We start from the raw sequence: 13965 nt of genomic DNA on the forward strand, positions 1-13965 counted from the left end.
CCAGGTCTCTCAGGTGGGTGCAGGGGCCCGAGCACTTGTGCTGTTAATCTTCAGCTGCTCTCCCAGGACATTAGCAGAGAGCTGGACTGGAAGTGGAGCAGCCGGGATTTGAATGGCACCCACACGGGATGCCAGCATTGCAGGTGGTGACTTGATCACTATGCCACGACACCAGCCCCAACAGATCCATATTTTTAGAAATGAAAGTCTCCTAGCATCACTATTCATCAGCTCTGATTTTCAGTGGAAGTTTTTACAGGAATTACATAAAAGAAAAATTATCATTAACAGGTCATTTAGGATTCTCAGAAATGTAACCTGGCACCTCCAAAAGCTTATGGAAAAATGAGATTAAAAAACCAGTTCATTTTGCTGCAAAAAATTTTGGTATCTATGCACAGCTTTTTCACAATACACATTTTCCATGGACTTTTTGGAGACCCCCGTATTATCTTACTCTATCACAATGATCACTTGGGCAATTGCTTCTTTTCCAGTTGTTTCCCTCTGTCCTCCCGGGAACACACTGCCTGTAAGACGAGGCTGCCGGGGCCAGGCTCGTGGAGCAGCAAGCTCGGCCGTGGCCTGCCGCACCAGCAGCCCGTGTCAGAGCACCTAGTCGAATCCTGCCTGACCTGCTTCTGATCCTGCTCCCTGCTAATGCACCTGGGAAAGCAGCAGAAAGTGGCCCAAGTGGTTAGGCCCCTGCCGCCCATGTGAGACAGCTGGATGACGCTCCTGGCTTTGGCCTGGCCCAGCCCCAGCCGTTGGGGCCATCTGGGGAGTGAACTAGCAGATGGAAGACCTCTATTTCTCTTTCTCATTCTCCCATTCAAATAAATAAATAAGCTTAAAAATGACAAAAGCAGTAGCACACTATTGGTCTCCACTTGAGAACCCCCCCCCCCCCCCCCCCCGCCGAGTGGCGCTGATGTAGGAACCTGACTCCTGTGTCCAGTGCAAGCTGCAGCCAGCCCCGGGCTGCCGGCCCCCACTGCGGGAGCCACAGAGGTGCATCCCCGTTACACGGGGCTCTGCGAGACAAGGAGTCCCCTTACCCCTGCGGGCCATCCTCCTCCCACGGCGCACGGGGTCTGCTTCTTTGGACGTCGGGGCTGTTTTCATTCTTTGCTTTCTTAAAGCTGTAATTAAAGAAAAGTGCAGGAGATGGGTTAAGGAGAACATAAAAGGAAGTGGACGTACACACTGTTTTCTTCAGCGAGACACCAAGCGAGTGTCAGAATAAGCGCTTCCTGGCTTGCTCATCCTGGCATCCACCCCACAGGGAACAGGAGGCAGCCTCCAGAACACAGGGCTCCGCACGGGCCTTGGGGCCTGGCCCCTTCTCTTCCCAGCTCACGGCTTTGAGCCAGCGGAAGCCAGGGCCATCCTCAGGAGACTTCAGAGGAGGCCACCTGCTGGACAGGAGGCAAGCGCCACCACGGAGATGAGGCTGGAGGTGAGCTGGGCAGCAGGGAGTCAGGCACGCAGGCCCTGGCTGGCACTTGCCTTGTAACAGGGGTCAGGGTCTGCTCGGCTCCAGCTCCGGCCAGGCTCAGGCCACCCACACTGGCCTTTCCCAGCTTCCGCAATATCTTGGCTTCATTCTCGCATAGGAGAACTGTGGGGAGCAATTCGGACTAGACTAAGTTACTGGAATTAAGACTTATTCTATGCATCTGCTCTCCCACAATATGGCGCTGGGAGAGGAGAAAACAGCTTCTACGCAGCTGCCTCCAGTTCAACCAATAAACTGTAGGACTTGCTCCTGATTGGAGAGCAGCGTACTCGGCGTGTGGGCAGCCGAGTTAGGATTGGCGGAGGAGGACTATAAAGGAGGAGAGAGACGGCATGCACCGGGAACATCTAAGGGGAACACCTGAGGAACACCTGTGCAGCCCCCGAGAGAGCCGGCCGGCGGTGTGCCGCTCCCCTGCGGAAGTGGGGAATGTGGCCAGGGGGAACTGCCCTTCCACGGAGGTGGAGGGACAGTAGCCAACCCGGGAAGAACCAGCAGCAAACCCGGGGAGGGCCGAGCAGACGAAAGAACAGCGCAGGGTCCTGTGTCGTTCCTCCACGAAGAGGGGGAGCGACAGAGAACGACCTTCAGACACCTGACCCAGGACCATCTTTCAGTGCCTAGAATGTACATGCAACCGGGTTGTTATCCAACCCCAACCAACTGTCCTGGGAACACAGGGAGGCATGGGGAGGGCCCTGCAAGCAGATGCCCATCTCAGGGCACGGGGGCGGGGAGGTATGCGTCACCACTCACTTCTCGGGCTTCTCAGCTTTGGAAAATGACAGAGCACCCGACTGAAGTCCTGGTCTGCTCTGAACCCCGTTTCTCGACATGATTATCCGAGAACATGGTTGCATCAGGGCCCTTTAGAACAGCCAACAAGGGGCAGGCGTTGTGGCCCAGCAGGTAAAGCTGCTGCCACCTGCAGTGCTGGCGTCCCACATGAGTGTTCGAGTCCCGCTACTCCACTTCTGATCCAGCTCCCTGCTAATGGCCCGGGAAAGCAATAGGAGATGGTCCAAGTGCTTGGGTCCCTGCACCTGTGTGGGAGACCCAGATGAAACTCCTGGCTCCTGGCTTCGGATTGGCCCAGCCCTGGCCATTGCAGCCATTTGGGGAGTGGACCAGCAGATAAAAGCACTCTCTGACTCTGCTTTTCAAATTAATTAATTAATTAAAAAAGAACAGCCAATGGGGAGGCACAACAACAAGGTCATTTCAAAAACAGAAAACAACCTTGCACTGCAGCTCCTACATCTGTCCATGAATGAGCACAGCCTGTGCCAGCCGACAGGTGAGGAGTAACGGATGCCTGGGCGGCAGGTTCACCGCGTGGCCGTCAGCACGGTTGGCAGGAAGGCCACTGCAGGGGCCCGAGCACGCCGGAAGGCCACGGGGACGGAACCACCTGCAGGGTGGGCGCCCCACGGGTGCACCCCGGCTGCTGCCCATTTACGCAGAGCTGTGAGGCGGCCAAGGCAAAGGCGGTGAGTGTGGGGTGTGAAAGGAAAGGCCCTGTCCCTGCAGGATGAGAATCTGCAAAGTCCTGGGACTGACGACGAGGGAACACAGGGAGGGCGGCGGGGACGTCGCCGGCGAGACCCTCGCGGCTTCCAACCGTCCGGCCGAGACGTCACGAAGTAGCTCAAGGTAGCCGCCCCGCGGCCCACACAAGAGGAGCTGAGGACCTCAGTAGATGTCTGCAGCCTACGCAGGTGCCTGCCTGGAGCCTCGCGAGGAAAGCCAAGCTCACGCGAGCCGCTCCCCACGTATCAGGTGCTGCTGGTGAGCTCAACTGGATTCAGGAACAAGAGAGAGGCACGCTGGCCTTCCAGGGGAACTGTCGGGTGATTCACTAAGAGAAAGGTGCTCCAGCAGGGGATGCCATGGGGAGCCTGCACGGGGCTGCGACAGCTGTCGCATGTGCACGGACACCGGCTTCGGAGTTCCCAGACCACAGGCCACTGCACGGCTGCGGTGGGCACAGCCCATTACACTGGGAGAGCAATGCCTTTACTCTATCAGATCCTGCTATTCTCAAAGACACGTGGAACCTCCCTGGTCACTGAGAGGCAGTCCCCAGCCAGGCCTTGAGCTCCCCACGCTGTGACCACGAGGGCACTGTCTCCCACTGAGAGAGGCAGTGCTGTGGGGCTCTGTTCCACGGCCGCTTCAGGGACTCTCCCACCCAGAGATTATTTCCTGGAGCCCGCGGGTCCAAAGCATCTGGTAACTATCCGAGTGAGAGGCTGTGTAGTGTTGCAACAGGAGAACTCGCTTGGGCCTCTTCGGCTGGCGGCACTGACCTCTTCAGGGGGGACGGTGCGATAATTGTGGTCGTTTCTTCATTTTCTCCGTTCTCCATGCTTGCAGTTACCCGATTTATGCTGCTGGATCCTGGTAGCAGAAAGAGGGAAGGAAAGGAGACGCAACACAGAGAATACAAAGAAGCAAGTCAGTCACCTTAAAGGCAGCACAGGGACATCATGGCACAGCTTACTGATAAATTCAAATAAATAACGCCCCACCCAGCGAATCCGAGGTGCTGTTTTCTGACACGCGGTCAATCGTGTCCCAGGAGTACCTTAACCACATCCCGCCTAGCCTCTGAAACCGTCAGCTCACTCCTCACACAGCGGAGTCTCTGCCCGAGACTGGTACAACAAGACACTGGACAGTCGGCACCAACAGTCACAGCAACACACTGGACAGTCGGCACCAAGAGTCACAGCAAGATGCTAGACAGCCGGCACCATAGCCTGGCAAACGAAGCACGATGCTCTCACCCAGGCCACTGTGCCACGGAGAAGCTTCTTAGCGTGTCACAGCTGCCACTGTATGAGAGCCACCGTGACCAAAAACTCTGCAAGTTCCAACTGCAACTTTGCAAGTCACAACTCAAAATGTGAATGCAAAAGGGAGTATTTCCAATGTGATTGGTATTGCTCATTAACCAAATTGTGTCTTAACCGATTGTGTCTTTATGCAAACACCTCTAAAAACCAAAAAAAGTAAATTTAGATACAGATCTGCACACACGCCTGTGGGCCAGCAGAGGGAGCCTGCGGCGGACACAGCGCCCGAATCCAGGCTCCAAATAAAGGTGTGGAAGTGCCTGGGCCGCCAGGAGCCGCCTGCAGGAGTGTGGTATGCGGCGCCTGGGACCACACTTCCGCACACACTCGCACCGGGAGGAGTTGCCAGCGTGCACGCCCACAGGCCTGCTCACTCGTCTGCAAGGCATGCATGCGCCTGCTCCCGGGAGACGCCCCTGGGGCCAGTCCAGGGTCATAGACCTGAATGCCAGTGGAGCGAGTGCAGCGGGAGTGGGATCCCTGCAGATCAAAGCGCTCGCTGCAGGTGGCGCCGTCCCAAGCACTTCACCTCTAGTCACTCACGTGCCCCTCAAACAGCCCTTTGAGGAGGACACTGACATTCCGTCATCTTAGGAAACAACAGCAGTGGGGCGGAGGTGACTGACAGCACCAAGCCACAGCTGCACGTGAGACGTTCCGGCGTCACACAGGGGGACTGCACACGATGACGACGCAGTCTATGCTTCTCCAAATAGAAAGGAACCCAGAGAAAGGATCCTGACAGCTTCCACCATAAAGAAATACAAAACACCTCTGATGCGGTAGATTGTCCACTCTGGCTGGACCAGGCGCCGTGAACACACGGACAGGAACATCACACAGCACTCCACGCGCACACATTCCTATATGTCCGCTAAAATGAAAATTTTTTTAAAAATGACCACAAAGGTTGGCCTTTCCCAAGGACCTCGGCCTGAGGGCAGTGCGGCCAGGTGTGAACCCAAGTACTCTGGCCCCAGGACTCGGCTCTAAGAAGCCCAACACTTTCTCTGCACCCCACTCTAATCCAGGGTCACTGGGAGACAGATGTTGACCGGAGGATTGTGGGAGGGATGTCCAATGAGGAGAACACACAACAGCAACTGAGGGAGGGACCCTGTTCCTCCTGGGAACGAGAGACAGGCCTGGAGCCCCATGAGGAACGACAGGCACCGGCATGCACTGGCGGGAGGCCCCGGGCTCAGACAGCAGCCTCAGAGCCATTATTCTATGGACTCCCCCGTGGGTCTAGTCTCCAAATCTTGTTCTTGTTCTGGGATCCTGAATTGGACATGTGACCCTGCAGGGCAATGTGGCCCTACAGGCAGGCTCAGCGGGGAGCCAGCACCAAGGACTACATGACATCCAGAATGCAGGCACCACGGGGGAACAGCAGTGGGTGAGGACGGAGCCCAGGCCGCTCCCCTGAAGCACCCAGGAGTGGCCCAGCCCCAGCAGTGGCCCCAGGCGTCGTCTCCACTGCTTTCACACCAGCCACGTGAGCACCCCGCTGTCACAAGGCAGAGTCTCACACCCGCAGGCTGCTGCCCCCAGGTGGGACTCCACGTGCGCCAGCCCTGAGAGCGGAGGGGTCTGTGCGCCCAACATGGATTCTCGTGACTGTTCTATTAATAAGCTCACTGACATAAGGCCTTGTTCTCTTCGGGGCTTTACTGACTTACACAATAAGTGAACGGTGCCTTCCTCAACAGGGCTGCTTCCCCCACACTGGGGGAGGAGCAGAAGCGAGTCCAATACCAGCAACACCAATGGAAGGGAGAGAAAGACGAATGGCACGTTAGCCACAGCCACGCAGAACCAGCTGCAGCACAAACCTGGGCGGCTCCCAGCCCCGTCTGCTCCCTGACCCCTGCTCAGGCTGCTTACTCACTCACCTGGTTTCCTTCCAAAAATTAATAAACACATACACAAAAACCCTGAAGAACACTGTAAAACAGAAAGTCATGTCTACATGTTTTCTTTTTTTTTTTTTTTGACAGGCAGAGTGGACAGTGAGAGAGAGACAGAGAGAAAGGTCTTCCTTTGCCGTTGGTTCACCCTCCAATGGCCGCCGCGGTCGGCGCGCTACGGCCGGCGCACCGCACTGATCCAATGGCAGGAGCCAGGTGCTTCTCCTGGTCTCCCATGGGGTGCAGGGCCCAAGCACCTGGGCCATCCTCCACTGCACTCCCAGGCCACAGCAGAGAGCTGGCCTGGAAGAGGGGCAACCGGGACAGAATCCGGCGCCCCGACCGGGACTAGAACCCGGTGTGCCGGCGCCGCAAGGCGGAGGATTAGCCTAGTGAGCTGCGGCGCCGGCCTACATGTTTTCTTAAAGAACCCAGTATTTGGTTATACATAATACCCAAATCATAATTTTTCAGATGAGACACTAAATGGATGGCTTTCCCAAGCCCTCGCACCTGCTCACTCTCTCTCACATACCCAAAAAAAGGGCCGGCGCTGTGGCATAGTAGGCTAAGCCTCCACCTGTGGCACTGGCATCTCATATGGGTGTCAGTTCAAGTCCTGGCTGCTCCACTTCCGATCAAGCTCCCTGTTGGTGTGGCCTGGGAAAGCAGTGGAAGATGGCCCAAGTGCTTGGGCCCCTGCGCCTATGTGGGAGACTTAGAAGAAGCCTCAGGCTCCTGGCTTCCGATAGGCCCAGCTCCAGCCATTATGACCATTTCGGGAGTGAACCAGTGGATGGAAGACCTCTCTCTCTGTCTCTCTGTCTCTCTGTCTCTCTGTCTCTCTCTCTCTCTCTGTTGGTAACTCTGCCTCTCAAATAAATCAATAACTCTTTAAAAAAAAAAAAACTCACAAAAAGCATTGTGAGGCTTCTAGAAAACAGGACTTTCAGGACTAAGTGACCAGCACCCAGACAGTGACATGGGTGTCCCCGGGACACCATCTAATGCCCGCTCCCCTACATCCAAATGGGAGCTGCTGTCTCACGTCTGCAATGCTGCTGACAGGCCCTGAGGGTGTTCCCACGTGCTTTCTCTTACCTACACAGTTCCAGGTCCTAAAAGCCATGTTAGTAAAAACGAGCCCACATGGGGGACCCGCTTAAGCTAGCACCCACTTCAATACTCAGGTCCTCTGAAAGCACGGCCGCCAGGCCACGCGCACTGGCTTTCTTCATGTGACTGAGCTCGCCCTTGGACGCAGTCCCTGCTCCTCCAGAACACCGCACTTTCACCAGCTTCCTCTGCTCCGCTGGGGCTGCGCCACACGTGCCACCCAGTCCCTGGAGCTGCCAAGGCGAGACAGCAGAAGCTGGGCTTAGGCCTGCTGGCCTCCCATCTGGGCACCACGCACTCCCAACTCCCTTCCCACACCTGTCCTCCCCTCAGAACCGTCTCTCCTGCATTCGCTCAGGTCTCACGCAGAGAAGCGAGCTCAGGAAGCCCCGTCTTAGCATGCACTCAGTGCCTCAACGCGGCTCTGTTCTAGAAGGGGGAAGGGAGAGGCCAAAGGTTAACCGAAATTAACCAGCAGCACTGGAGCTTTAGGCTCTGCTGCTGAAGACTGGAGGCTGGAGAATTCCACCCCCCCCCACATACACACACACACACACATATACATACACTACACACGTACATACACACATACACATATACATACACTATACACTATACACATATACACATATATACATAGACTACACACACATATACACATATATACACACATACACATATATGCATACACTACACATACACATATATACACTACACACATATACACATACACATACATATATACATACACTACACAATACACATGTCTACACACATATACACATATATGCATATACACACATACACATATACATACACTATACACACATACACATATACACATATATACAGACTACACACACATATATATACACACATACACATATATGCATACACTACACACATACACACATACATACACTACACACATATACACATACACATACATATATACATATACTACACAATATACATGTCTACACACATACACATATACATACACTACACACATACACATATACATACACACACTACACGCACAGTATACACACACACAGACATGCTCCTCCTCCATTGCAAATGATCACCAACATACAGAAAAGACTACAGCCCACAGCCACAAACAGCCCCACAAATAATACAGGGCAAACTGCTCTTCCACCACTGCCTGCTTCAAGAATCAAACACGGGGGTCAGCACTGTGCAAAGTGGGCAAGGCAGCTGCTGCGGCACCAGCATCCCATGTGGGCGCCGGTTCCAGTCCCGGCTGTTCCACTTCCAATCCAGCTCTCTGCTATGGCCTGGGAAAGCAGTAGAAGATGGCCCAAGTCCTTGGGCCCTGCACTGGTGTGGAAGACCCAGAAGAAGCTCCTGGCTCCTGGCTTCAGATCAGCCCAACTCCAGCTGTTGCAGCCACCTGGGGAGTAAACCAGCAGATGGAAGACATCTCTCTCTCTATCTTTCTGCCTCTGCCTCTCTGTAACTCTTTCAAATAAATAAATCTTTTAAAAAAAAAAAAAGAATCAAAACATAGGGGGTTTTCCTACATAACACAAATCAACCCATTCGAGGCAATCCTATTTTTTTCAACATTTATTTATCTATTTTGAAAGGTGGAGTTAGAGAGAGGTGGGAGAGGAGAGAGGGAGAGAAGGAGGGAGGGAGGGAGGGAGGGAAGGAAGGGGTGGAGCGAGCAAGAGAGAGAGATCTCCCATTGGTTGGCTCACTCTCCAAATGGCCGCAACTGCCAGAGCTGGGCTGATCCGAAGCCAGGAGCTTCTTCTGGGTCTTCCACATGGGTGCAGGGACCCAAGCACCTGGGCCATCTTCCACTGCTTTCCCAGGCTGCAGCAGAGAGCTGGATGGGAAGTGCAGCAACCGGGACTAGAACTGGCGCTCATATGGGATGCTGGTGCTGCAGGCAGTGGTCTCCTGCTACGTCACAGCATCAGGCCCCTAAGGCAATTCTTTCCCTTTTAGAGAAAGCTAAATAGTTGCCTTCTGCCTAAAATCCACCTGTTATCTAGAAATACCAACTTTACACTTCTCAAAGTAGTTATATATTCAATAAAGTTAATTTTAAAAATTAAGTTTGGGGGCTGGCATTGTGACTTAGCTGGTAAAGCCGCTGCCTGCAATGCCAGCGTCTCCCATGGGCGCTGACTGGTGTCCTGGCTGCTCCACTTTGATTATAAAATACTTTGCATTTAAACAGTATTACAAATTGTACAAAATTCATAACTCAATTTGACACCATCAACCTAAATATTTACTTACTCACAAATGTTACTGCTTTTAGCTCACATGGTAGGAGTGGAAGGCGAATGCCTGACAGTGGATGAAGCCCTGCATGTGGTGAGAGAGAATACCTTACTGTGATATATGGGAAAGCAGCACTGTGATATACAAGTTATTTCTTTCAGAAACTCTCCAACAGAGATTTGTAAACTTCCAGGTTAAATCCTATCCTACTTCATAATCACCTTCTATTTTCTCCCATAAACTTAAAAAATGTATCCAATGCTTCAGGCAAATCATCAGGACACATTATAACCATTCCCACCACAATATGTTATTAGCAGTAAAGGAAGTCTGATTTGCATTATCTAACACGGTACAGCTTACTGGAAGAAATACATTCATGAATTTAAAATAGGATAATAAGCAGAAATATATCTTAGATTCACTTTCACACAGAGTGCAATTCCACTCTGCCTCGTTTTACCAACTTTATACGGTGTACTGTAGAAAGAATGGCAGACAGTACATCAGCAAATGACACTATTTTTAATGCCATAATTATAGTCTAATAGCAAAATAGCCAAAAGGAAACTGTTTTTGCCTAACATCATGGAAAGTTGTATACCTGACAGAACAGACACTCATTAAACCACAAAACAGAGTTTCAAAACACACAATTTGGAAAATAAAGATGCTTTATGCCCAGTGGTGAGTTACATAAAGTTCAAATGCCCAACACTGGCCCATTCACCCCCAAGAGGCAGCCAGGTCCTTGGGTTTCTCAATATTTCTGTCTTCAAAGTCCCAAGCCTGCTACCTAAGCAGTTACCTCTTGGCCACAAACACACAGAATTTTTTTTTTTTTTTTTTTTTGACAGGCCGAGTGGACAGTGAGAGAGAGAGACAGAGAGAAAGGTCTTCCTTTGCCGCTGGTTCACCCTCCAATGGCCGCCGCGGCCGGCGCACCGCGCTGATCCGATGGCAGGAGCCAGGAGCCAGGTGCTTTTCCTGGTCTCCCATGGGGTGCAGGGCCCAAGCACTTGGGCCATCCTCCACTGCACTCCCGGGCCACAGCAGAGAGCTGGCCTGGAAGAGGGGCAACCGGGACAGAATCCGGCGCCCCAACCGGGACTAGAACCCGGTGTGCCGGCGCCGCTAGGCAGAGGATTAGCCTAGCGAGCCGCGGCGCTGGCCGAAACACACAGAATTTTAACACAGATTTTGCTCCATGTCAGCTGCAAGATCAAATAAGGCATTCTGTTAAGAAGCCGGAGGCAGATTCTCAAGCTGGTGTGGATATGAAGACGCCGGGAGTCTGGGCCTGGCAGACGGATCCCTCTGCCTGCTGCGCTGCCCCCAGCTCCCTCCTCCTGCACAGCCCTCTCCCGGATCCCACTGCTTTCTGCTGGAGCACCTGCCGGACTCGGGTGGACAGAAGTTACTTCTTCCACTGCCCCTCACACACAGCTACAGTGACACACAGTCTGAATGAGAGATGGCCACAGGCACCCTCGCTGCTGGGTCAGACCACCAGGTTCAAAAACAAGAGGTGCATGTGAGCCGGCAAAGACACCTGTGCATTCTGAAGGCCCGAGGGGAGTGGACAGTGAGCTCTACAATCTGCACACATGTCATCCACCTGGGAGCCTTGCGCACCAGGAGGGCACAGGGAGTGAGCTCCACCACCCACACCCATCATCCACCTGGGAGCCTGCACACCAGCAGGGCACAGGGAGTGAGCTCCACCACCCACACACGTCATCCACCTGGGAGCCTGCACACCAGGAGGGCACAGGGAGTGATTCCACCACCCACACACGTCATCCACCTGGGAGCCCCCACACCAGGAGGGCACAGTGAGTGAGCTCCACCACCCACACACGTCATCCACCTGGGAGCCTGCACACCAGCAGGGCATAGTGAGCTCCACCACCCTCACACATCCACCTGGGAGCCTGCACACCAGGAGGGCACAGAGTGAGCTCCACCACCCACACACGTCATCCACCTGGGAGCCGGCACACCAGGAGGGCACAGTGAGTGAGCTCCACCACCCACACACGTCATCCACCTGGGAGCCTGCACACCAGGAGGGCACAGGGAGTGAGCTCCACCACCCACACACGTCATCCACCTGGGAGCCTGCACACCAGGAGGGCACAAGGAGCTCCACCACCTATATGCATCGTCCACACTGGTGTTGGAAGCGCTGCTGGATGTGGTGACAGCACAGGGCACTCACTTTTCCTGCAAGCCCCCTGTGGGCCGATGACCACACCCACCTGAGAACGGCTGTCTGGAATCAATAGGTGTCACGAGACACCTGGATCGGAGGACACAATTTGAGGGCAGAGAGTTGAAGAAATGCCCCGTGGGATCCTGCTGGTGACTCCCGGCCCCACCCTCAGGCCCCATCCAGGCCGCACACACCAAACCTTCCCAGCCCTGGGGCGAGGGCAGGGACCGTTCATGTAGACCCAGACTGAGGGCTGTTTGAGAAGGCAGCACTGGACCACCGGACAGAGGGTTTTGCCTGACGCCATTTAACAGTACACAAAGCAGATGCAGCTATAAATGCGCACGTGGTAACACATAGAGACTGCTTTCAAAGGGCTTATTTGGATAAGGCAAAACTGGAACATTTTTAATTTTGTCTGCTTTCATGTCTGAGTGCCTACCCAGGTCTTAACTCATGGTCTTTAAACTTTTCTTACACAAGCACTCACTAAAAGAATTCGAAAAACTATGTACTGCGCTGTATGCTTCTAGGATGACACACAGGGGTCGGCGCTGTGGTACAATGGGTGAAGCTGCTGCCTGCACTGCCAGCATCCTATGAGGACACCAGCTCAAGTTTTGGCTCCTCCAATTCCAATCCAGCTCCCTGCTAATGTGCTTGGCAAAGCACAGAGGAGGGCCATGTGCTTGCACCCCTGCACCCACATGGGAGACCTGGATGAAGCTCCTAACTCCTGGCTTCAGCCTGGTCTGGCCCTGGCCATTGCAGTCAACTGAGAAGTGAACCAGCAGATGGAAGATCTCTCTCTCTCCCTGCCTCTCTGTGTAACTGTGCCTTTCAAATGAATAAAAAAAAATGAAAATAAAAATAAAAACCCCTCCTAAACCACTCCAAAAAAGTACATAAAAATAATATTTAAAAAGATGACACATAACATTTTTAATCAAAAGCTAAAATATTTTCACTAGATGTAATCTGTAGCAGAGCAAATAATAACAATTTTAACTGGAACTGTTTCATGAGTCTCATAAACACCACAGTAATCTGATGTTACCTATTTTAAAAACACATGAACCGCATGGTTTAGCAACTAGAGACTTCACAGCCTTCTTGTTTCTCCTTGTATCTGTGTATCAACCCCACTCCCCTGCATAAACCCATCCTTAATGTTTTGTGCTTGCAAGTTTTGTATGAGCTCCCTCCCTTACCGTACTTCTGTTACAAATTTCTTTTGAAATAAGTTGTCATTAAAGTTAGTAGAATATTATTAAACCACACCAGTGTGGATAAAATACTTATTAAACATAAAACTAAATTTTCATTGGATATTAATTCTTAGTAAGATGAAATGGCCAGTTTCACTATATCCCAAGAATATGTTTTGCTAGAATGAAAGCGTCCCAATAATTCTATACCTATTTTGATTCTGGCAGATTTTCAGCGCTGAGAAATCTTGGTCCCCTAAGCAAGTGCTCATGGTAGCATAAATTCTGTTCTGAGGACACCACCAATGTCCCACAGAACTTCTCAGTGCTACAAGTCTGGTAGTGGTGCAGTAGTCAATGCTATCTGGAATGTTCTATCGGTGACAAATCTTCAACTTTACTGCAAGCCAATGTGAGAAACAGACTTAGGAAAGGACGGTGATCAGGCACTTACTCCCCAGCACCAGCCAGGAGATGCAACCCTGACGGACAAAGCACTGCGACAGAGGAGAGACCCCGGACACGGAGGGGGTGTCTCTGGCACTCCTTGAGAACCAGCAATGGCCTGCTTCAACATGCTGCAGACAGAGATTCTGCTAGAGCATCGAGCTTGGAAACTGACTGCATCAAAACCACACACAGCCCTTAGCAAGCCCGGGGCAGCCCTTCCCACAGACGGGGATCAGGACACACAAGGCCTTGCTCACCTGCCCCCGGCGTGCTCGCCCACTGCAGGTCCCACCACCCCTCGTGCCACAGGTGCCCTGCCCCAGTGCAGGAGGGGAGGGAACGTCACCAGGACACCAGGAAGACATGAACAAACTCACTGAGCTACGCAGTTTGTCACCATCCCGTTTCTGCATGGCTGTCCCTAGAA

The 13965-nt window shown here is 52.8% G+C and overlaps 1 protein-coding gene across 3 annotated transcripts in view; it reads right to left on the reverse strand.

Moving 5' to 3' along the window:
* The window catches only part of EPB41L4A (erythrocyte membrane protein band 4.1 like 4A), a 216209-nt gene that overhangs the window by 39016 nt on the left and 163228 nt on the right, over positions 1 to 13965 (reverse strand). For all 3 annotated transcript variants that reach the window (XM_051834523.2, XM_008248402.4, XM_051834525.2), the window contains exons 13-14: positions 3829 to 3919; positions 1059 to 1142 (exon numbers count right to left, since the gene is read on the reverse strand). In XM_051834523.2, the coding sequence (XP_051690483.2) occupies positions 1059 to 1142; positions 3829 to 3919 (175 nt within the window). The remainder of the gene's footprint in view (positions 1 to 1058; positions 1143 to 3828; positions 3920 to 13965) is intronic.

The sequence above is a fragment of the Oryctolagus cuniculus genome, chromosome 6, assembly GCF_964237555.1.
Source record: "Oryctolagus cuniculus chromosome 6, mOryCun1.1, whole genome shotgun sequence".
Classification (NCBI taxonomy): domain Eukaryota; kingdom Metazoa; phylum Chordata; class Mammalia; order Lagomorpha; family Leporidae; genus Oryctolagus; species Oryctolagus cuniculus.